Below are 23782 nucleotides of genomic sequence, written 5' to 3'. Positions count from 1 at the left end.
GGGTAGATGAGTACAGTGGTGTTCGTTAAATGCGCTGTGTAGGGTGAGTTAATTATCCAATCCTATCTAATAAAGAGGGAATATGCTAATTGACCCTCACACCGTCACAAAGATGGCAGCACCCACAGCCAATAAGAAGGGAATATGCTAATTGACTGGCCCGCCCTCAAGGATGGTGGTGCCCACAGTTAATAAGGAGGGAATATGCTAATTGACTGCCATGCCCTCAAAGATGGCAGCACCCACAGCCACAAGATGGCAGCACCCAGGCCCCTCAGCCCCCCAGCCACCCAGGGCCATCCTAGGCTCAGGTAACCAGGGCCGCCCGAGGCTCAGGTAACCAGGGCCGGCCAAGGCTTGGCTGCCGGCAGTGGCAGCAGCAGAGGTGTGATGGGGCGTCGCCTTCCCCTGATCGCCAGATAGCCAAACGCCCCTGAGGGCTCCCAGACTGTGAGAGGGGGCAGGCCGGGCTGAGGGACCCCGCCCTCTAATGCAGGAATTTTCATGCATCGGGCCTCTAGTCTACACTAATAAAAGACAAACATACAAATTGACTGTACCTCTGCTACACCTTAAGCCACGTCCACCGGTCAATCAGAGCACCTATATGCAAATTAACCCAACCAAGATGACGGCCGGCAGCCACAGAGCTGGAGCAAGCAGGGGGCATGGTTGCCCCAATGATAGAGGAAGCCAAGCTTCCCAGCTGCTACAGCTGGCTCTGAGCTCCACTCAAAGCAACAAAGTTTCAATTATAGAAGATAAATAAACCCCACATACCTGCTTTCAGCCAGCAGTGGCCACGGAGCTGGAGCGCCCACCCTGGCCAGCTCTGAGGTCCTCTCAAGGCTACAAAGTGTCAATTTTAGAAGGTAAATAAATCCCAGAGTAAAAGAAAAAAAGGAGAGGCTGGGAGCCTCTGTCACGGGGGGGGGGGGGGGGGGGTGGGGGGGGTGAGGCGGGTCTTGGACAGCCTGAAAATGGCCCTCAGCCCCTCACCCAGACTGGCAAAACCTCCATGGGTGAGGGTCCCCACTGGCCAGGCACCCCAGTCTGGACCCCCACCCTGAAGGGGGTGTTACCACCCTGCAAACAGCCATCAGCCCCTCACCCAGGCTGGCCAGGCACTCCAGCGGGACCCCCACCCTGATCCGGGACACCCTTCAAGGCAAACCAGCCAGCCCCTACCCATGCACCAGGCCTCTATCCTATATAATAAAAGGGTAATAGGCAAACTGGCCCGAACAGCAGAACGACTGAGAATGACTGGTCACTATGACACACACTGACTACCAGGAGGCAGATGCTCAATGCAGGAGCTGCCCCCTGGTGGTCAGTGTGCTCCAACAGGAGGAGCTCTGCTCAGTCACAAGCCAGGCTGATGGCTGCCATCACAGCAGTGGTGGTGGGAGCCTCTCCCGCATCCTCAGCAGCGCTAAGGATGTCTGATTGCAGCTTAGGCCTTCTCCCCACTGGCAAGTGGACATCCCCCGAGGGCTCCCAGGCTGCCAGAGGGATGTCTGATTGCCAGCTTAGGCCCAATCCCCTGGGGAGCGGGCCAAAGCCAGCGGGTGGTCATCCCCCAAGGTGTCCCAGACTGCAAGAGAGCACAGGCCGGGCTTAGCGACCCCTCCCCCGCCTCAGAGTGCACAAATTTTTGTCCACCGGGCCTCTAGTAATTTAATAATTTTGATAGATTATCATTGTTCTATTCATGCTTACCTCTCTGCTATGATCCCCTCCTATAATTACTGGGACATTTTTGTATAAATTCTTATAAAATGGTATTCTCTTCAATACCATTATTATTATGAAAGTAATATTGCTTTTAATATGTAGTATGATTAGTCTTAAGAGACATTACTAAGTCATGCGGGATGGGAGAATGTGGCAAATGCTGTGCTTTCCTGTGCCCCAGCCATTGATTCTCTGTAGCAGTCCCCTAATCACTGTAACAATGAAATGCTTACACCTATTTCTGAAATATGACTCTGCATGTATTTCCAAACCCCCTAAAGGGAATGGTTCCATTACTACTGAGAATTCTAGAATAAACAAAGAGAAATGAAGGGACAGAGTGTATATCTTATTTGGAGAAAATCCCCTTTTCTGCAACTATTCTCTTGTCAGAAAGAATGGGCAAATGAAAGGTAGTTAACAAAGAACATTAAATTGGTGATAGGAAGATTGGTTTTGAAATCTTTTATCCTGATTTTTGTTGTTTTGTTGTGTTTAGTTGTCCTGTTTCTTATCTTTAGATAATATGAAAATTTCAAAACTATTTTTAAATTTATCTTTGAAAACAGACTTGAAGTTGGTTTGGGGGAGGATTTGATATTTTAAATATAGAGATTGTTGACAATTAGTAGTAGTGTAAGGGGTGTGATAAAATGGTGAATTTTTCTAACATTTTTCTTACTCTTGTAATCACTTATTTTTAGTTGCATTTTATTCATTTATATGTGCAGTGTTTCTTCCTACCCCCCTCCACCCCCCTGGAATTATTATCTTCATTGCTTTACATTTAAAATAATTGTTTAGGGAACTTTTCTGTACCTCTAACAATACAAATGATTCATTAAGGGAAAGGGTAATACAATCCCAAACTGAGTTTCTTGCTCAATAACTAATCCTCTCAAAGTAAGCCTTCATTAGTCTTCCATCATTGAAATGCAGGCTCCCATTGCAGGGAAGATTGTGATTTCTGGCTTCTTTCCATTTCACAGAGCTCTGAGTGCTGAGCACTGCTGAAGCCTGAATAGTTAGGGATATTGTGCACTGATGTGATGCTTAGATTTTATATGTCATGGTAGTTATGTGATTTACATATAAATAGGGTGAATAATCTATATTTGGCAGAGTTGAGACCAGGGTGATTTTTATCATTTTTGTCTTCGTGTATGTTTCTACCTCTGAAAATATACCAGGACTTTGAGATGAGAAGAGGAAAGTACGCTTTTTCATTTTTAAAGAAACTGTTTTCCTGAAATGCTATGAATAGCATTAAACTTGTAAATTTTGAAAAGTTGTCAGTGGCCCTTAAGAGAAATGATAAGGGCTATATCTCAGTATTCTATGTGCTTTTGAACTGATTATCATTCCTAAAGATAAAGCGAATAAATTCAATGGTAAGCAAATTGGCTGGCAAAATCATTTTTACTTAACTGCAATCTTTTTTTAAAATATATTTTTATTGATTTCATAGAGGAAGGGAGAGGGAGAGATAGAAACATCAGTGATGAGAGAGAATCTCCTGCATGCCCCCTACTGGGGATCGAGCCTGCAACCCAGGCATGTGCCCTTGACTGGAATCAAACCCGGGACCTTTCAGCCCATAGGCCGATCCTCTATCCACGGAGCCAAACCAGATAGGGCTTAACTGCAATCTTATGGATGTCTATGCTACTACTGACATTCTCTTTCCTTAAAAGCTGACCACTGTCATTTTCAAAGTTATATTCAACTGAGCCTGTGCTAACAATGTGAAAGGATTGCCCAGAAATACTTTTGTACTTAGTGTTTGTTTTCTTTACTCATTTGTTCATTTATTCCTGGCCTTCATATTACTGTTATATAAAGAAATTTTACATTTTAAACTATTGACAATGAGCTTTTTAGATGTGGTTACAGGATAAATTAGGAAAGTGCACCTTTTTTAGAATTTTTCATAACAAGAGTCCCTACTAATCTGTCTTACCTTATCTGAAGAGTGCCGGGATGTGTCCTTTTGTCTGGCTGCTGCTAGGGTGACCCTGACAGTAGTCCTAAACCTATTCTACTAACCTTGGATACTTCAAGGCCCTTGAATATGTGTGACTTGTTGAGCTCTCTTTCTTACAATAGATCTTTCATCTATGAAACATTTGTATAATATTTTAAAAAATCACATTCATTAATATCACCACTGATCTCATCCAAAAAATCTTTAAGTTTTGGGAGGCTGCAAGCTCAGAGTGGCAGATACAAGTTTTCTAAAATTTCAATCTTCATCTAACAGCTAGAAATTTTTCTTAAAATAACAGGCTCATTTCATTTTTTTAGAAATGTCTGCCAAATATCCAAGTATGAAAAAAATCATTATTTATATGTCATTCTTTCAAATAAAAAACGCTATTTTTTCTTAAAAGCACCTACACTGATTCACAGCTCAAACAATTGTCCAGGTGCTATTTCTCAAGAAAACCCTTGTGCTTCATTCATATACAGCACAGGTGCTTTATGCACACTTCACACTTTGTCTCATGAGACATTAAAAAGATGGTAATTCCATGAATACTTTTTACTTCTTCACAAGGATATGACTATTATACTTTAGTGCTGCTACCTTGATTTGTGGTAAGGTGTCAGCAGTTTTATCCACTAGAGATTTTGCACCATTAGCTCAAATATTAATACAGTAAAAAAAGAGCGAAAAAAATCTTAGTATTTTTACAGAGATAGCTTTTAGTTCATGGACTCCTGACGAGTCCCAGAGGATCTCTAGGGATCTGTGAGTCGGATTTGAGAAAGCAGATATGAGAGTTAGTACTCAGATGCTGGTATCCAATGAGCGAGAATTCCAATCCTGACATGTCAACTTACTAGGCTAAATACTTAAGTTAGTTTCTCTTATGCACAGTCCTCTTATTCTTAGTATTTACCTCATAGTATTATTGTGATGATTAAATGAGATAGTACATATAACCTGTTCAATAGAGTTCCAAGTACACAGTGAGTGTTAACGATGAACCATTATTGGTGTTTTACTTATTAGCATCTGATAATGTTGCACTACTTCTTTGGTTATATTAGTACTAGAGGCCCGGTGCACGAAATTTGTGCGCGGGGCGGGGGGGGGGGGTTGTCCCTCAGCCTAGCCTGTACCCTCTCCAATCTGGGACCCCTTGGCTCCTAAGCACTTGCCTGTCTGCCTGCCTGATTGCCCCCAACTGCCCCCCCCTGCCGGCCTCGTTACCCCCAACTGCCCTCCCCTGCCAGCCTGATGGCCCCCAACTGCCCTCCCCTGCCAGCCTGATGGCCCCCAACTGCCCTCCCCTGCTGGCCTGGTTACCCCCAACTGCCCTTCCCTGCCAGCCTGATTGCCCCCAACTGCCCTCCCCTGCTGGCCTTATCTTGCCCCCAACTGCCCTCCCCTGCAGGCCTGGTTACTCCCAACTGCCCTCCCCTGCCAGCCTGATGGCCCACAATTGCCCTCCCCTGCAGGCCTGATCTCGCCCCCAACTGCCCTCCCCTGCAGACCATCTTGTGGTGACCATCGTGTGACGATGTGAGGGCAGCCATCTTGTGACAACATTGCATGAGGGCATCGCATGACACCACCTAGGCTTTTATTATATAGGATGATTTACATTTAGGAAAACATGATATCACAGGCTATAATAGATATCTTATTTTGCTGCCTCAGTTAATGAATACTTTGCCAGAGGAGACATGATACTAATAACAATAAAGACTTTCTTGTTTTTCAGAATTGGTGACATTGCCACTCACCACTTTAAATTTTAAACTTTTTTATTTGCTTGTTTTTAAGGTACTTTTCTATCTCCTAGAAAGTTACATCTTTTATAGTCTTTTATGCAAAGTTAATCAATTGTTTTAGAAATTTTTGGAAAGTTTTTATTGTATTCAATGAGATAATTCAAAGGTACTCTGGAAGTGTAACTAATCCTTCCCAAGAATGATTGTGTGGATCTCAAAACCATTAAATGATCCAAGTGATTTTATTATTAACTAGAGGCCCGTTGCACGAAGAGATTCGTGCAATAGCCATCCCTTCCCTTGGCTGCCGGCACCGGGTTTCCTCCAGCCCCTGGGACCCACGCCTTCGCTCCGTCCAGAGCCTTCAGTCTTCGCGGCTCCAGACGAAGCCTTCAGTCTTTGCTCCACCACTTTGCCCCTCTGTATGCAAATTAACTGCCATCTTTGTTGGGTTAATTTGCATACTCTTCTGATTGGCTGGTGGGCGTAGCGGAGGGATAGTTAATTTACATATTTTCTATTATTAGATAAGATTTCTATTTTATAGGGTTTTTTAATTCAAAATTGCAAACCTTGGTAAAAATAAAAAAGAAAGAAATATTTATGCGTTAACTTATTTTTTTAAAAATTTCAGTATTAAGGAAATAATTATTTGCAAAAGATGTTACTATTATAACCTTTGATATAAAGAAAAAGAAAACCATTTACCTTCTGGGTCCAATGGACCTTTTAAATTATTTTTTAAAATAATTTGTAGAAGTAGGACAAAGGCATAGTAAAAATAATGTACTTAAAATTTTTAGTAAGAATTTCAGCCCTAGCCGGTTTGGCTCAGTGTATAGAGCATCGGCCTGTGGACTGAAGTGTCCCGGGTTTGATTACGGTCAAGGGCACATGCCCGGGTTGCAGACTCATCAGTGATTCTCTCTCATCATTAATGTTCTGTCTCTCTTTCTGTCTCCTTCCCTCTCTGAAGTCAATAAAAATATTTTTAAAAGAATTTCAACATAGCAAACCCAAAATTTTATTCCATATATTCCTGTTTTTGAAAATATATGTATGTGAGGTGTGCAGTATCCTTTGATACTGTTCATCTGTCATGCATAAACCTGGAGCATATCCATCATGTAAAGCCTGATCCAGATTTCAAATACACACCTAATAGATTTGGCTTTTGTGGTTCTTCTTATACTTACATGATCAAAGCATAATTATCAAAACAAAACATTTACAGGGCTCATAACTTAGTTAAAAATGTTTTTTTTCTCTCATACGTATAAAATATTTTCATTTTTAGATTTAGGAACACAAATTTAGAATGATAAATCTAATGATTTGTTTTTGTTTTTATTCATCTGTTTTCTTCTAATCACTTTGTAAACACATCTACCTTTGGCATTTGTCCACTTGAATTGTATCACATTTTGTTGCAGAAATCTCATTTCAAAATTACTCTCACACATCTGTTTAGCAAAATAGGATGGTTCAGGTTTATCTTCCAAAATATTGTGTGATGAGGTCTTTCCCATTGAATTTTAAATTTGTTTACTTTGTTTCTTGTGTTTGAGGAAATTCATCTAAGATACCATCATCTGAGCATTCACATTCTGAAATGTCACTAATATTACCAACATTACCATTTCACTAGACTCTAGATTACTACTACCAATCTTCTGATTGATCTAATAATTGGGAAACATCCTCTGTCAATGTTCTTCTTTTTTCTAGTAGTGGTGGAAAATGAAAAATTCTGAATTCTCAACTGTGTATATTAAAATCTTTAAAAGAAAAAAAAATAGACAATAATGGTATCTTCACATATCTTTTGTATCTTTTTGAAAGATGATGTAATGCTTTGGATAGCACAATAAGAAAAATAAAAGGTGGTATAATAGTGATTTATTTTTAACAATGTACAATCCTTCTATGCAATTCTATCATTATTCTACTTTTATTATTTTAATCTTTAGCATAGTTGGAAATAATTGAATATTTAGTTAGAGAACAGTAATAGTCAAATATTCACAAAATAAAGGATCTTATAGAATTTGTAAAGTAGAAGAAAAAATTTTATGTAAGAATATTTGTAATTTTCTGAACTCACAGTACCTGAAATGGAATTGAGGGATGTTGATTCTGAGAGCCAGCAGGACTGTGAATAATTTAGCCTCCTTAGGCTATGCCTACCTTTAAATGAGTTTACCTCAACCTGTAAAATAATACCTACAATTCCCAGTGTTGAGGATTCCCTTTTTTTTTTTTAATTAAATCTTTATTGTTCAGATTATTACATTTGTTCCTCTTTTTCCCCCCCCCCCATAACTCCCCTCCTCCCAGTTCCCGCCCTACCCTCCGCCCTCACTCCCCACCCACTGTCCTCATCCATAGGTGCACGATTTTTGTCCAGTCTCTTCCCGAGTCTCCCACACCCCTTTCCCCCCCAAGAATAGTCAGTCCATTCCCTTTCTATGTCCCTGATTCTATTATAATCACCAGTTCATTCTGTTCAGATTATTTATTCACTTGATTCTTAGATTCACTTGTTGATAGATGCATATTTGTTGTTCATAATTTGTATCTTTACCTTTTTCTTCCTCTTCCTCTTCTTAAAGGATACCTTTCAGCATTTCATATAATCCTGGTTTGGTGGTGATGAACTCCTTTAGCTTTTCCTTATCTGTGAAGCTCTTTATCTGACCTTCAATTCTGAATGATAGCTTTGCTGGATAAAGTAATCGTGGTTGTAGGTTCTTGGTATTCATCACTTTGAATATTTCTTGCCATTCCCTTCTGGCCTGCAAAGTTTCTGTTGAGAAATCAGCTGACAGTCGTATGGGTATTCCCTTGTAGGTAACTCGGTTTCTTTCTCTTGCTGCTTTTAAGATTCTCTCTTTGTCTTTTGCTCTTGGCATTTTAATTATGATGTGTCTTGGTGTGGTCCTGTTTGGATTCCTTTTGTTTGGGGTTCTCCGCGCTTCTTGGACCTGTAAGTCCATTTCTTTCACCAGGTGGGGGAAGTTTTCTGTCATTATTTCTTCAAATAGGTTTTCAATATCTTGGTCTCTCTCATCTTCTGGCACCCCTATAATTCTGATGTTGGTACGCTTGAAGCTGTCCCAGAGGCTCCTTACACTATCCTCGCATTTTTGGATTCTTTTTTCATTTTGCTTTTCCGGTTGGGTGTTTTTTGCTTCCTCGCATTTCAAATCATTGACTTGATTCTTGCGCTCCTCTGGTCTGCTGTCGGGAGTCTGTATAATATTCATTGTTTCAGTCCGTGTATGCTTAATTTCTAGTTGGTTCCCCAATATAACATCGAGGGTCTCATTAGTTTTCTTGTAGATCTCATAAAGTTTATCGGCGGCTTCTAAACAGTTCTTGAGAGACCTTAAAAGTGTGGTTCTGAACTCTATATCTTCCATTGACAATTTTGTCCTGTTTCTTTGTCTCCGCATTTTGTTATGCTTCCTTGGTGCACCCCCTAGTGGTCTTTGTTCGCAGACTTATAGTTAAACCTTGATTGTTGTAGCTAATCCCAGGGAGGGTTTGACCTCCAGGCCAAGTGGCTATGAGAATCAGCTGTGTCAGCAGTGAGAGAACTTCTGTCCTCTAGGGAGGTGCTAATCTAGCCTTTGCCTGAGGCTATCCTGCAAATGCCTCTGTGCAGGGCTTGGGCGGGGCGGGTCGCACAGGATCAACAGGGTGGGCTGGAGAGAGCAGTTATGGCGGCTCTCAGTCCTGTCCCCAGGGGCTCTGCCTCTCTGAGTTCCAGCACCCGCTGCAAAGCTTGGAGAGAAAGCTGCACTCTCTCTGACCGAAGCCAGACAGTCCCGCTTCTCCCGTTTGAGTCTGGGTCCCTAAAGACTCGCCTGTATCTGGAGCTCAGAGTCTGCGACTCCCTCCCGATTGAAAACAACAACCGCGCCCTCCGCCGCCAGCCCGTTCCGCCCACTCCGCACCTCAGAATTTGACTTCAGCACTGCGCCTCCTCTGAGTGTCCGTATGCATTTCTCTTTCCTCCTAGTTGTAGGACTTCCACTCAGCCAGCGTTCCTGTGGTTCTGGGTGATGTCCCTTCCGTCTTTTAGTTTTACTTTTGAGGTAGTTGTTCAAAGCAGCAAACTCCAGCGTTAACCTATGCCGCCATCTTGGTTCTCTCTCCACACTCCCTTTTTTTTTTTTTTTTTTTTAACCTTCCACTACCACCCTCCTTTTTCTAACAAAGCTTGTGTATCTTTTGTGAGATGGCTACATGAAGCTATCTCAGAACTTTAGGGTGTTAAAATCCTTCCAATTACAGAAACTTCTGGATTGTTATTAAGAATGATAATTATAATTTCTATACTGATGTCATATGCCATATCCTCTGCCAGGTGTTTCAGATCCAATTAGCTAATCTTCACAACTATCCTAAATGTTCAAAGAGATATGTAACTATAAGATCACAATTTCCAGAGCTTCAAAGTTTCAAGAAAATATATGATGGTCTCTACTGCCTTGAAAACTTGTGAGCTTTTAGGCATCCTTTTCTTGACTGGCTAGACTAGACGTACATTTCCCTAATGCAGGGAATTAATGCAAGGCATCAAACTAATGATCAATATGTGGCTTATAGTAATTTAAATATAAAAATATTTCTGATGAGGTAAACATAAAATATAGTATGCTCATAAGAAGGTAGATTATAAAGACCTCCCCCTTTTTAATAATTTTGTAATATTTTTTATAGAAAGAACATGTAATGTTTGTGAATTAAAAACACTTTGACAAAAGATTCAGAGTTTATAAGAAATATTTTCTTTCTAAATCTTTCATTCTTATACATTTATAAGTTTTTGAGCCACAGTTTTCTGCTCTTCAAAATCAAATTAATGAGGCCCCTGCCTTTTTTTCCCTATGATATTTAAGGTTGTTATATTATCAGCCCATATGGAAAAGACATCATGAAATACTAAATATCATTATTCTTTCTTGATGTTGCTAGGGGGCAGTATTTACTCAGCTGACTCTTAGCAGACTAGCAAGAGTATATAATTTCATAATCTAGAGAAAATAGTCAATGCATGTTAGATTTGTTTTCACTAGGTTTCAGTTTTCAACTTGAAATCAGAAAATAGCTAATAACATCTCTAACTTGATAAGACTAATTTTAGGTATTTTTTGTATTTGCAATAAAAATTTTATTATTTATTTGTTATTTTAAAAGTTAAAACCTGAGCCAGCCTAATATTCAATATTACCTTATTTTGCTAGGAGTTTTTGTGTGTATCAGCCTATATTGTGAAGAAATAACTAATATTTTAAGAAATTCTCTAAAATGAAAATATCAGAAAAATAAGTAAGTAAGTAAGTAAATAAATAAATAAATAAATAAATAAATAAATAAATAAAATGAAAATATCAGTTAAGATTGCCTAAATCTTAAAATTATAGGGAGGTGGGGATGGCCAGTGAGAGGTCAATGAGGGGAGACATATGTAACACTATATTTAATACTTTAAACAATAAAAAATCCTATATAATAAAAGGCTGATATGCAAATTGTCCCCTCGGGAGTTCGACCAACTGAGAGTTTGACCACTCACTATGATGTGCACTGACCACCAGGGGGCAGCGCGGAGCGAAGGTAGGCCCGGACCAGCAGCCAGCCGCCAGGGGAAGGAAGGCCCCAGCCAACAGCAGGCAGTCAGGGGAAGAAAGGCCCCGATCGACCCTGATCGCCAACCAGGCCTAGGGACCCTACCCATGCATGAATTTTATGCACCGGGCCTCTAGTTTAAAAATAAAATAAAATGAAGAAATATAGAAAGAATAACTAACAGGCATTACAACCTCACAGAATATATTACCTATGTATTTATCTGACTGTAATTTAGTTGATAAGAGGTGACTTGTTGCTGAGCATCTAAGGGCCCAGTGCATGAATTCGTTCACCTTGAAAGGAACTGCGGGCCACAAGGCTGGGTGGGCAAAGGGGCAGGTCTCGGCACATCCTTTGCACCCCTGCCCGACCCCTCCTGCCACGTCCCCCAATCCCCTGTCTTCTGGCAGCCCCACTTCTGCCACTCTCACATGTTGACAACACGAAGCGATTGGGGCCAGCACCAGCAGCAGGTGCGAGTGGGGCCGGCATGGTCAGCAGGTGTGAGTGGCAGCTGCTGGCCCGATTGCCCCTCAGAAGCAGGGGGAAGTGGAGAAGCCCTCAGGGGCTATAGGGGCCTGCAGCCACCACTTGCACCTGCTGACAGCGCCAAGCGAGCGGGGCTGGCACCAGCAGCAGGGGCGAGTGCTGGGCAGGACCATGGCATACGAGAGCAAAGAATTCTCAGTAACCACCAGAGGCCCACCCTGATGACAGCGACTGGTGCCACACCTTGATCTGGCGCCCCCGCTCACCTGCTCCACCATCCCACCGCAGCCAACGCCTGCCGTGCTCCGCGCTCTGCTGCCAATGCCCACCATGTTCCACGCATGCCCCCTGGTGGTCAGCACACATCATAGCAACCAGTTATTTGGTTGTTCAGTTGTTCCACCATTTGGTCTATTTGCATATTAGCCTTTTATTACATAGGATATTTAAGAAATTAATTCAACTTGAATTATTACTTTTCAATATCAAATATGCTATATTTTACTTTTTTAATTATTTATTGATGATAGAGAGAAACATGGATTTGTTCCACTTATGTATGCATTCATTGATTGATTCTTGTCTATGCCCTGATTGGGGATCAAACCCTCCACTTTGGTGCATTGGGATGACATTCTAACTAATAACCAATTGACCTACCCAGCCAGAACCTCATTTCTCTTACTTTTAATAATTCTTTTTATAATTGTTATCAAAATATAGGTATATAATTTAAAATTTCAAGTTTGTTTTTTTCAATACTTTTGACTACTTAACATAAAGGATTTATTAAATGTGTTGACCAAGGGAGATTTACTGATTTTCTCATTATTTGATACTTATTGAAAATTCCTTAAGAAAATGTATAATTTCATGATTATTTGGAACTTTTAATTTACCCCTTTTGATTATCTTTATTATATATTTCATTCATTCTTTCAACAAATATTTGAATGTCTATTATTTATGTGCCAGGCATTTCCCTAGACCCCAGGTACATCAGTGGAAAAAACAGGCATAATCTCTACCCTCATAATCTAGTGGGGGACAGACAATAAAGATAAATATACTGTGATATGTTAGATAGTGGTAAGTTTAAAGAGAGGGGGCAATAAACTAAAACAGAGACATGGATGTTAGTACTCACATGGAGGAATTGAATTTTAAGTATGGTAGCCTAGGAAAATCTCACAGAAAAGGTGACTTTTGAATAAATGCCTTAAGGAACTGAAGAAAAGAGTAGTTTATGCAGAAGCAGCAGCAAGTGCTACAGCCCTGGCATGGAAGCATGCCAGGGACATGGAAGGAGCAACCAGGAGACTGTGTGAGTGGAGCCCAGTGAATAAGGAGGTGAGGTCAAAGATGTAATTGGAGGGCCAGATTACATAGGGTCTTATAGGTCAGAGTTAGGACTTTTGCTTTTATTGTCAGTGGCAGAAAGCCACTGGACACCATTGAGCAGAGGAGTGGCATGTTCTGATCTAAATACTCTAATCAGATAATTGAGGCTGCTATGGTCAGAGAAGCCTAAGGAGAGCAAGGATGGAATCTAGAGGACTGCTTATGGGCTAATGTCAGTAATCTAAGCAAGAGATGATAGTGGCTTAAATCAGGAAATTGGGAGTCAGGGTGGTAGGACTTTTCATATTCTGGATATATTTTGAAGGTAGAGCCCATATAACTGCTGATGACAAATGTACAATGTAGGAGAAAGAAGAGTCAAGAATGATTACAGAATTTTTTTGCCTGAGCAATTGGAAGAATAAAGTTGCTCTTACCTGAGATTTATAAGACTGTATTTGAAGGCACTGATTATGGAAAAAGTGCACGGAGCTTAGTTTGGGATATGATCTGTTCTGTTAAACATACAAATAGAGATGTCAAGTAGGCATTTGGACACATGAATTTGTAGTTCAGGGGAGAAATTGGAATGGAGCTATTAAAACGGGAGTTCTCACACTGTATGTAATCATTTGGAGAAAGAGAGAAAAGGTCCAAGCACTGAACATGGGCACACCAATATCTGTCAGGGAGATGAAGAGGAGCCAACAAACAAGATGGAGAAGAAGCAGTCAGATAAGAAGAAAACTGAAAACTAGATGAATGTGAAGTCTTGGAAGCAGACTTGGCGGCAGGGGAAGGGGTGGGGCGGTTTGAGGAGATGAGGGTAGTCAACGTGTCAAACTGCTGAAACTGGCCATTAGATTTGGCTAATCTTTCATGTACAAAAGAGTAGTTTTGGTGGTGAGGTGGAGGCAAGAACATAATTGGAATGGACTGAGAGAATATTTAATGAGCAACTACTGCTCTTAATGAAGTGCAAGCACCTTTCAGGCTAGAATTATGCTTTGTTCACTGCTATATCCTATCAGTTAGGCAGAGAGTGTGAATTCTCCCTTACCCTGACTTTTGTTCTACATAGATCTTCAGCAAATTGCATAGGCCCGCTCACATTAGAGAGGACAATCTGTTTTACTCAGTCTACTGACTCACATGTTGACTTTTTCCAGAAACACCCTCACAGACACACCCAGGATAATGGTTAGCTAAATATCTGGGCACCCAGTGGCCCAGTCAGGTTGACATAAAATTAACCATGTGATTATTGTGTTGCTTTCTTTAAATCCGCCATTTGGCTATTTTTATTATTTGTTCATCAGTTCTTTGTTCTCATTTTCCATTTTCCCTGCCTTCTTTGGATTAATTGGATTTTTTTTTTCTGTGATTCTGTTTATCTCCTTTGTTGGCATATTAGCTGTAACTCTTTGTTGTGTTTTCTTATTGGTTTCTTTAGGATTTACACAGTGGTCCTCAAACAGGGGCAGTTTTGCCTCCCCGGGGATTATTGGCAATGTCTGTAGACATTTTTGACAAAACCGCGCAAGTGCTACTGGCATCTAGTAGGTAGAGGCTGGGTTACTGCAAAAATCTTAAAATGCAAAGTACAATGACTCCACTCCTTGACTAGAAAGTTATCTAACCCAAAATGTGAATAGTGGTGAGGTTAAAAAATTCTAGTCTATATTATACTTCTTTAACTTACAACAGTCTGCTTTCAAGTAATATTACACCATTTCATATTTAGTGTAAATACAACAGTTGTCCTGGCATTTGTGGTGTTGTCCTATATTTTATTTCTGCATATGTTATAAGCCCCACAACAAATTGTTTTTGCTTTAAGGAGTCAATTATTTTTAAATATTTTAAAAATAAAAGTATTTTGTATTTAACCCCATATTTATAATTGCTGAATCTCTTCATTCTTCTATGTAGATCCAGATTTTTATCTCATATCATTTCTTTCTGCCTAAAGTACTCTTTCTTCAGCATTTCTAGTAGTGCAGAACTTCTGGTGATGAATTCTTTCCGTTTATGTGTAGGAACCTTTATTTTACCTTTGTCTCTGAAAGATATTTTGCTGGGCATACAATTTGACGTTGATAGGTTTTCAAGTCTTTAATACTTTAAAATTTTTCCTCCACTGCCATTTATTATGCACTGTTTTCAAAAACAATGAAAAACATTCTTCTTATTGATGTCTTTTTCCCTCTGGCTAAATTGTAAGGTTCTTTTCTTTACCACTGATTTTGAGAAATTTGAGTATGACACTTGCTGTAGTTTTATTCATGTTTCTTGTGTTTCAGGTTTTTGAAATTTGGGATCTATTAGTGTATGTTTTTCCCCATCAAATTCTAAAAATATTCAGCTATTATTTCCTCAAACATGCTTTTTGTTTCCTTTCCTGTCTTCTCTCCTTTGTAGTCTCCAAAGAGGCTCATTGATGCACAGGATGTGTGTTTTTTTCCTCCTCTTTGTTTTACTGCTTTGTTCGATTGCTTTGTCTTCGAGTTCACTAATTTTTCTTCTGAAATGTCTGATCTGCTATTAATCCCATTCAGTGTATTTTTTTTATCTCAAACATTATATTTTTCATCTCTAGAATTTTGACTTCTTTTTTTGTACCTGCTATGCCTCTACTTACTGTGTCCAATCATTCTTTAGTTCGTTGAATAAATGGAATACAGATATAAAAAGTATTTTAATGTTGCCTACAATTGCATATATCTATAATAATAAAAGTGTAATATGCTAATTAGACTGGACAGCCAAATTACCTTCTGGACGTCCTTCCAGATGAAGCCGTGGAGGCGGGGGCTGAGGCAGAGGCAGATAGGTGCAATCAGGCAGGCAGGCAGAGTGGTTAGGGGTGATCAGGCAGGCAGGCAGAGGCGGTTAGGGGCTATCAGACAGGCAGGCAGGTGAGTGGTTAGGAGCCAGCAGTCCCGGATTGGGAGAGGGTGCAGGCTGGCTGAGGGAAACCCCCCGCCCCATGCAGGAATTTCATCCGGATTAGGAGAGGGTGCAGGCTGACTGAGGGACACTCCCCCCACCCCGCTGCAGGAATTTCATGCACCAGGCCTCTAGTATATATTAGTGTGTGTGTATGTATGTATGTATGTGTGTATATATATATATATATATATATATATACACAGTTCTGTGTTCATTTTGATTAAATGATTTTGGTCCTCATTATAAAACGTTTTTCCTGCTGCTTTGCATTACTTTTTTTAGTCATTGTGAATTTTGCTTTGTTGGGTATTAGATATTTTTATGTTATTGTAAATGTTCTTGAGCTTTATTTTGAGGTGCAGTTAAATAACATTTAAACAGTATGATTCTTTCCAGGCTTGCTTTTAAGGTTTATTAAGTGAGACCAGGGTAGCATAATTTGGGAGCATAATTTTCCCCATTACTAAGTCAATACCCTGACACCTTGTATTACAGGGTTTTGTTGTTTTATTTTTTGCTTTTTTATCCTGGCTGGTGATAAACTGAACTATTCCTGGCTCTATGTGAGGCTGGCGAGTTTGCCTTCTGAGTCATTCAAGTGGTTTCTTCCCTTCTTTGTGTAGTTTCCTCAAATGCATGCCCTCTTCAGTTTATGGGGAAATGGGTTGTTAGCTAGTTGCTAAAGTAATTCAGAAAGACTCCTAATGGCAAACAATTGGCTTTGATCAGAAGGGTAGAGGGAAATGTAATTGATGTCATGTCCTTAAAAGAAATAAAGTTGAATACTAGTGATGTAACTAATTTCTGATTTTTTTTAACTTAAATTATGCTGAAGAGCTTGAATTTTGTTATATTTTGTTTTCTATAATCCATAGAAAACATTGAAGTCACACATCTTTGTACTCCTCAGTTCTCCCACTTGTGATGTTACTTGAAAGGATTCCTATCTGTTAACGTATAAAAATGATCTAGTGGAGAGCAATGGGCTTTATTTCACATACAGTACTTAGATATCAATGTAGTAATGTCATTATATTTATGGTTCTTGACTGGCATTTTGGAAGCATAAATACTCAATTGTGTGCAATACAAAGGCATATTGCAACTGTACTCGTAAATTCATAATTGGTAGGTGGTGAAATATTTATTTAAACTAAATAGGTTGGTTAGAAATATTTTTTTAATAGGAGCCTATATTGACACAGAAAGTAAAATTAGAGCTTTTTCAGATTTTTTTGTAAATCATTATTGATTTTTGATACTTGCAATTGACAAAGAAGATTGTACTCTACTTTTAGAATTAAGAATGATTTCTCACTTTTATAATCTCACAAAATTAATTGAAAGTGTGTGTTTATGTATTTATTTTTATTCCCAGACAATAAACTTAGGAAAATAAATTTGCCACTCAGCTAAAGGACCAAATTATTTCATTCCTAGATCTTATCACTTTTAGTCTGTTATGAAGCTTCCTATTAATTTAGAAAGCATATGCTTTATAACACCTTTTTAAGAGACATTTTGGGTATTTATTAAATATCTCATCAATTCTCAGAGATAGTAAGGGTAACTCAACACTAATGAGGACCACTTAAATCTCAGGAATATTTTTGTACTACTGGAAAAATACACCCTTGCAATTAGCATACTAGTGTTCTGTTTGGATTAGGCATTGTCTTGAGTGTATCTTTTGATGAAAATGAAGGCATTCTGTTGAATAATTTTTAGCATAAGGGCTATATGCAGCATTTGTAATAGATACCATTATTTAATAGAATATACGTGATAATAATTACAATTATCTACATTCTGTTTTATTTTAATTAATGTAGTGAACCAATGTATAGAACTTGCTTTACCATGCAGTTTATTAGTAATCATTCTAATTATCTCTTCTTTATCCATCTGTCCCCATTACCCCTTTTTTTTTCCCACTTATAGCTCTATGCCATCCCTTGGTTTCTCACCATGTTTACTCGTAAGTATCATTTTCCCTTTCCTTTTGCTATTATGTTAGCTAAAGGATAACTCCATTCTTCTCCAGTATATTTACAGTAGTATCAGCAGATATAATTACATAGTCATTCATATGTCTAATGTAATAGAGTCTGGTAGAAAAAAATATTAATCGTTCTGACTGCTGAATATAAAAACGAGTATTATATTGAAAGAAAACCTGTTTTACATATTGTGACATTCATAAAATTTATTCCTTCTATTGAAAAAGAAATTAATATTAACTATAGGATTTACATAAAGTTTTGGAAGGCAACTTTTACAACCACATTAGGCTTAAGTTTTTACAGATTCTCTAATAATAAATTCTTTTATTTCCTAAACTAGAATTCCTTTAGAAATTAAACAACTTATGTGAATGTATGATACTTTTACCAATTACAAATATTAATACAGTGATCATTCTGCTTAAATATACACACATGATAAGTGAAATACAGTATTTGAAGTAAATCTGTATGCATTGGCCTGGAAAATATCTACAGTATTATTAAATGGAAAAAAAAATGTGAAAAATAGAAAATTGTTAATTGGATTTTTTTATGTGAATTTAATAAAGTATTTAGAGTGCATAATAGGAATGAAATAGTATTAAAGTTCAGCTGGTGAATAAACTTAGAATAATATTACTATCTGGAAAATTCTAGGAAGAAATATGTTGTCTGGGACAACAACACCAACATTCATAATGAAGGTTAGAAAATGTCATGTGTTTGACCAATCTGATTATCAATATTTTAAGATTCCTTAGGAAGCAATACATTTACAAAGCCAAGTAAACATTTTATAAAACAATTTGATAGTACATGTTCTTAATAGTTTTAACCATAAAGTAATGGACATATGTCTAGTTAAGCAGCTTGTTATTGTTTTAATTTTTATTTTGTTTTATATTGTAATTAATTTATTTATATTTTGTCACTTTACAGATGTATTTCCACTGCACAAAATTTTTCACCTCTGGGATACCTTGCTACTTGGAAATTCCTCTTTCCCATTCTGTATCGGAGTAGCAATTCTTCAGCAACTGCGGGACCGGCTTTTGGCCAATGGCTTTAATGAGTGCATTCTTCTCTTTTCTGATTTACCAGGTACAGATAGAAATAAATGGAATCACTAAATGAAATTTAATTATAAGATAACGAGACATTCTTATACCAATTTGCACAAATCATCACTTAAGCCCTCAGAAGCTCTTCTGCTTGAGCTTCGTCCCTCTGTAAGTCTCTCCCTTGAATACTGCCTCTTCCACCGGCCCAGCATTGTAGATACATTCTAGCTCACTCTGGTTTACTTTCATGTCAGTTGTCATCAAAAAGGTACAAGAGCTAAGGGTAATACCCTGTTTTCCTTTTTGCTTAGGACAGACCTGTTTGACTTCAGCTGGTAGAGAATAAATAAAGGCCACTTGGGAAGGTGTTTGAGAATCTCTATGTATACAGAGATGTAAATCATTTGAAACTTGCTTTCTCCTATTGATAGCTTCTTGCTAACAATTTGACAGATTTAGAAAAGGAAACAATGTCCTCTTGGGAGGGCCAACCACACTCTAGGGCAGTGGTTCTCAACCTGCCTAATGCCACGACCCTTTAATACAGTTCCTCATGTTGTGGTGACCCCCAACCATAAAATTATTTTTGTTGCTACTTCATAACTGAAATTTTACTACTGTTATGAATCGTAAACTAAATATCTGATATGCAGGATGTATTTAGGCGACCCTTTTGAAAGGGTTGTTCAACTGCCATAGGGGTCGCGACCCACAGGTTGAGAACCGCTGCTCTAGGGAAACTCCACGTCCCATAATGCAGGGTAGTAAGTTAAAGCTATATATTTTGTTTAAGTGAGGAGTTTATAAATTTAGGAGTTGAATGCTTAAGTGTAGAAATGGTTGAAAAGATGAAAGTAACATGGTTACCTAGGATATAACAATCTGTGGAAGAAAAAACTGAACCAAAATGTATTTCAGGTAGAATTCTACTTTATTCAAACAGCATTTTATTGGCTCCAGTCCTTCTGCTGAATTTATTGCTGACCTCTGTATTTTCAGGCAGGCACAAATGACTGCTGATAATAAACACTTAAAATTACTCAAGAGATAAATTTGCCTAAAACCAAAGAACAAAAGAAAAGCACATTAAGGTTATATATTTATTAATTACTCTCAAGAGAAATAATACACCTGCTGCCTTTCCTGATTTTTTTTTTATTCTTTAATGCTTATTGCATTTCCTATTTATTGCTCCCTTCATTGTAGGCATTAAGCAGCAGAGATGATAGATGCTTAGTAAAATGTGCTAGTAATGGCATGCACATATCATGGATTTGAAAGGCTGAGTGAATTAAAGTAGGAGCCAATAACATATTCTGTCATCTTTTCCCCTTTGAACTACATTACCAAGATTGTGTTTTTAAAATATATCCATTCATTTATTCAACAAATATTCATCGATTTCCTACTAGGAATGTGTATTTATAATAAGTGTATGTGTATGTAAGTCTGTAATTTAATAATCTTATTTCTGGTTTATCTTTTTTTTTTTTTACTGATCCAGAGAATTCATGCATAATTATTTAAAGGTGATCCAATGGTATCCTGTAACTGTGGCTGACGCGTCTAACTTTGGTTATCTTAATTACATGTGGTATTACCTTCTAGTTCCAGTAAATTACTTGCCTGGCTGGTGCATTAGTTCTTTAATTTTTCAGTGAGGGAATTCAGCTTCCCTCTCAGAATTGCTCTGTAGAATCAATAAGATTTGGAATGTTAGGTGTGTGGATGTATTCCTATACCCTAACTAAGGTACTGAGTGGGGAGTAAGTTAGGAAATGGGTGAGTGGGCATGGCACTAGGAAAGATAATAAGTTAAGTTTTAGATATGTGCTTAAGATGTTTATGGGACCTAGATTGAGAAGCTGAGGCACTATTAGGGATTTTGAGTGACAGAATGACAAATATAATTTGAAGATTAGTCAGAGACTAAAATTTCCTCAAATATCCTTCTTTTTTGTCTCCCCTGTTATCTTTGTGTTTCCCTAGAGATTTCTTTTTAAATAAGTTCTTTCATTTGTATTATATATCAACAGGAGCGCTATTGATATGTAGGTAAACTGTAGGGAAGGGGAAGTGTTTTGTAATCCTCTAATTAGGTCTCAATCTTTTATGAGGCCTCTGTTTCTGGGTTGTGACCTTCTCTGGTGCTTCTTATTGTCTGCCCTTTAGATGAGACAGGAAGGCTGGAGGGAGCCAGAGTTGGGTATTTCCCTTCCCCCAGGTCACTTAGGCTCTGGTAAAATGGTTCCCATGCATGCAGGCTTTGTTACAGAGAACAAGATGATCTGGGCATATTTGAAAATGCCTCATTTTCCACTTTCTCTGGTGGAAGCAGAAGATTTTTTTTATGATCTTTATGATATTTAAAGCACTTTAAGATATATAGTTGTCTAGACATATATTAAGTTAGACATGTAGCTATTTCCTGTACTTTTTATTCAATCGAATATTTTCTCCCTTTTAGATAGTGTTCCTCCATCTGTTCACTTTGATCATATTTTCCTTTAAATCCTTGAATGTATTTATAGTAGTTACTTTAAAGTCCTATCTGCTATTTCCAATTCTGGATCATCTTTTGGGTCTATTTCTATCAACTTCTGTGTTTCTTCATTATAAGTCATATTTTTCTGCTTTGCATATCTAGTTATTGTTTATTATATAATGTATATTGATAAAGATACATTGCAAGGAGTCTAGGTTTTATCTTCTTTTAAAGACTGTTAACTTTTGTTCTGCTAGATAATTAAATAACTGCTGAGTCCTTTTATTTATGTTAATTTGGTTTTAGTCTCTTTTAATTCTCTCTTAATTCATGAATGTGGCATGTCGAGGTTTTTAACTAAATACCCAAGGTGATCAATGGGAAATCTCACTTACTGCACCAGACTCCAAAATCTCTCAACAATTACTCATCTTTATGGTCGGTCCCTCAGCACTTACCATTTCTTAAGTATAGTAAGTCCAATTTTAGTTAAATTAAATTCAATAAACAGTAGGGTGGCTTTAATGGACCCATTGGCATGGAGAAATATCATTTAGCCCTAAACCTAAGTTTATACATTGCTAAGTCTCATGTAGTGAGTTCATTTCAGAAACTAGATTGTGAGTAGGAAATTTGGGCAAAGTCAATAATCTCTACTTGTAACAACTCTGTATCACTTTTAGAGTTTACAAAGATTTTAAAGTATTTTATCTTGTATAAATATCACAACTATGTTAATAAGTAGTTTATTTTATCTCCATTTTGCTCTTGAAGTGATCTTGTGGAATGCTCATTATTATGTAAGTTAGTAACTGGCATTTGGAGTCCAAGTGCAGTACTTTTCACTATACAAGATAACATATTATTTGTTTACAAAGTAAGTTTTTGGAGGTCAGAACAATTCCATATGTGCAGTTTCAAATGGTTCAAACTAGTAACTTCGTCAGTTCAGTTCTGATTTCCTCAGAAACTCATTTTTAACTATGAAAATGGCAATAGCTGATAGTAGATAAAAACCATCAAGTAAAATACTAGCCATTTTTTCTTTCCACATGTGCGAGCTCTTTCTCAGTGAACAGCAAATAAAATTTCCATTAAAAAAAAAAGTTTAACCTAGTTTTAATATAAAGCATTACCTCCACAACTTCTCTTATTTATTTATTTTTTAATATATTTTATTGATTTTTTACAGAGAGGAAGGGAGAGTGATAGTTAGAAACATCGATGAGAGAGAAACATCAATCAGCTGCCTCCTGCACACCCCCTACTGGGGATGTGGCTGCAACCAAGGTACATGTTCTTGACCGGAATCGAACCTGGGACTCTTCAGTCCACAGGCTGACGCTCTAGCCACTGAGCCAAACTGGTCAGAGCAACTTCTCTTATTTAAATAAGTCATGTATTCTAGTTGTGGTTTGGATATACAAAATGATTTATCTTCCATCCTTAGCAGTTCTCCTGGCTACTTATTCCCTAACTTCCTCACAGAACAACCATGAGCTTGGTATCTCAAACAATAACTATCCTACTGTTAACTACAGAAGAGAGCTGTAGAGTATGTAGCCTTTTCAGACTTTTTCCTTCATGTCTGCTCAGAGCTTTATAGATCATTAATATTTATTACTGAATAATATTACAAGTCCTTGGACTTTGAAAGATAGAAAAGAATATTTTTTAAAAGACGATCTTTTTCTAAAGAGAAATTACCAAGAGCAAAATAGAAAATTAACCTATATTCTAAGTGTGTTTAAAACAAGAAGGCAGACTAACTGGAGTCTAAGGCCTGATGCTTTTGTTGTGTTGTGTTGTGTGTTTTTTATTTTAATTGAATTGCTAAAATTTTTCATGTGTTTTATATATCTGTAAATTTATCTATAAAACCTCGGGTTCGTACTATATGCTGAAATAATCTTATTTCTACTTCATAACATTCTCGGGAATTAAGTAATATCAACCCTAGGATTGAGAAAAGAGATGCAGAAAAATGAGTTGGCCAGAGCTATACAACTTGTAGTAATTGAATTGAAATTCAAGCCCAGGTCATGCTGCCTCCCATGTTACTGCGCTTTACCTTATATCATTTGTTCTACTGCTTTCTGAGAAAATATATTAACTGCCAGAAAGCTGTATAACTCATAACCTAACTTTCCCAACCCCTTTGAACCAGAGTCTTTAAAGCTTGAAACTTTTCTAAGTAGGAATGACAAATTGTACACATATAATTATCTCTCCTCTCCTCTGAAATATCAATGAAGTGACAGTAAGAGAATGAAAAAAAAAAAAGATAATCCTAAAACAACAAGAATGTAAGAAGAGTATGAGTAGACAAG

General features: G+C 38.0%; 1 protein-coding gene across 1 annotated transcript in view; it reads left to right on the top strand.

The window, feature by feature from the left end:
• Positions 1-23782, top strand: part of TBCK (TBC1 domain containing kinase) — a 175633-nt gene that overhangs the window by 96889 nt on the left and 54962 nt on the right. Inside the window, exons 21-22 of the mRNA XM_059661769.1 lie at positions 17842-17878; positions 18846-19007. Coding sequence (XP_059517752.1) covers positions 17842-17878; positions 18846-19007 — 199 coding nt within the window. The remainder of the gene's footprint in view (positions 1-17841; positions 17879-18845; positions 19008-23782) is intronic.

This window comes from Myotis daubentonii, chromosome 1 (genome assembly GCF_963259705.1).
Source record: "Myotis daubentonii chromosome 1, mMyoDau2.1, whole genome shotgun sequence".
NCBI lineage: Eukaryota > Metazoa > Chordata > Mammalia > Chiroptera > Vespertilionidae > Myotis > Myotis daubentonii.
Note: the sequence above shows the minus strand (reverse complement) of the source record. Positions and strands in the feature narration are given on the sequence as shown.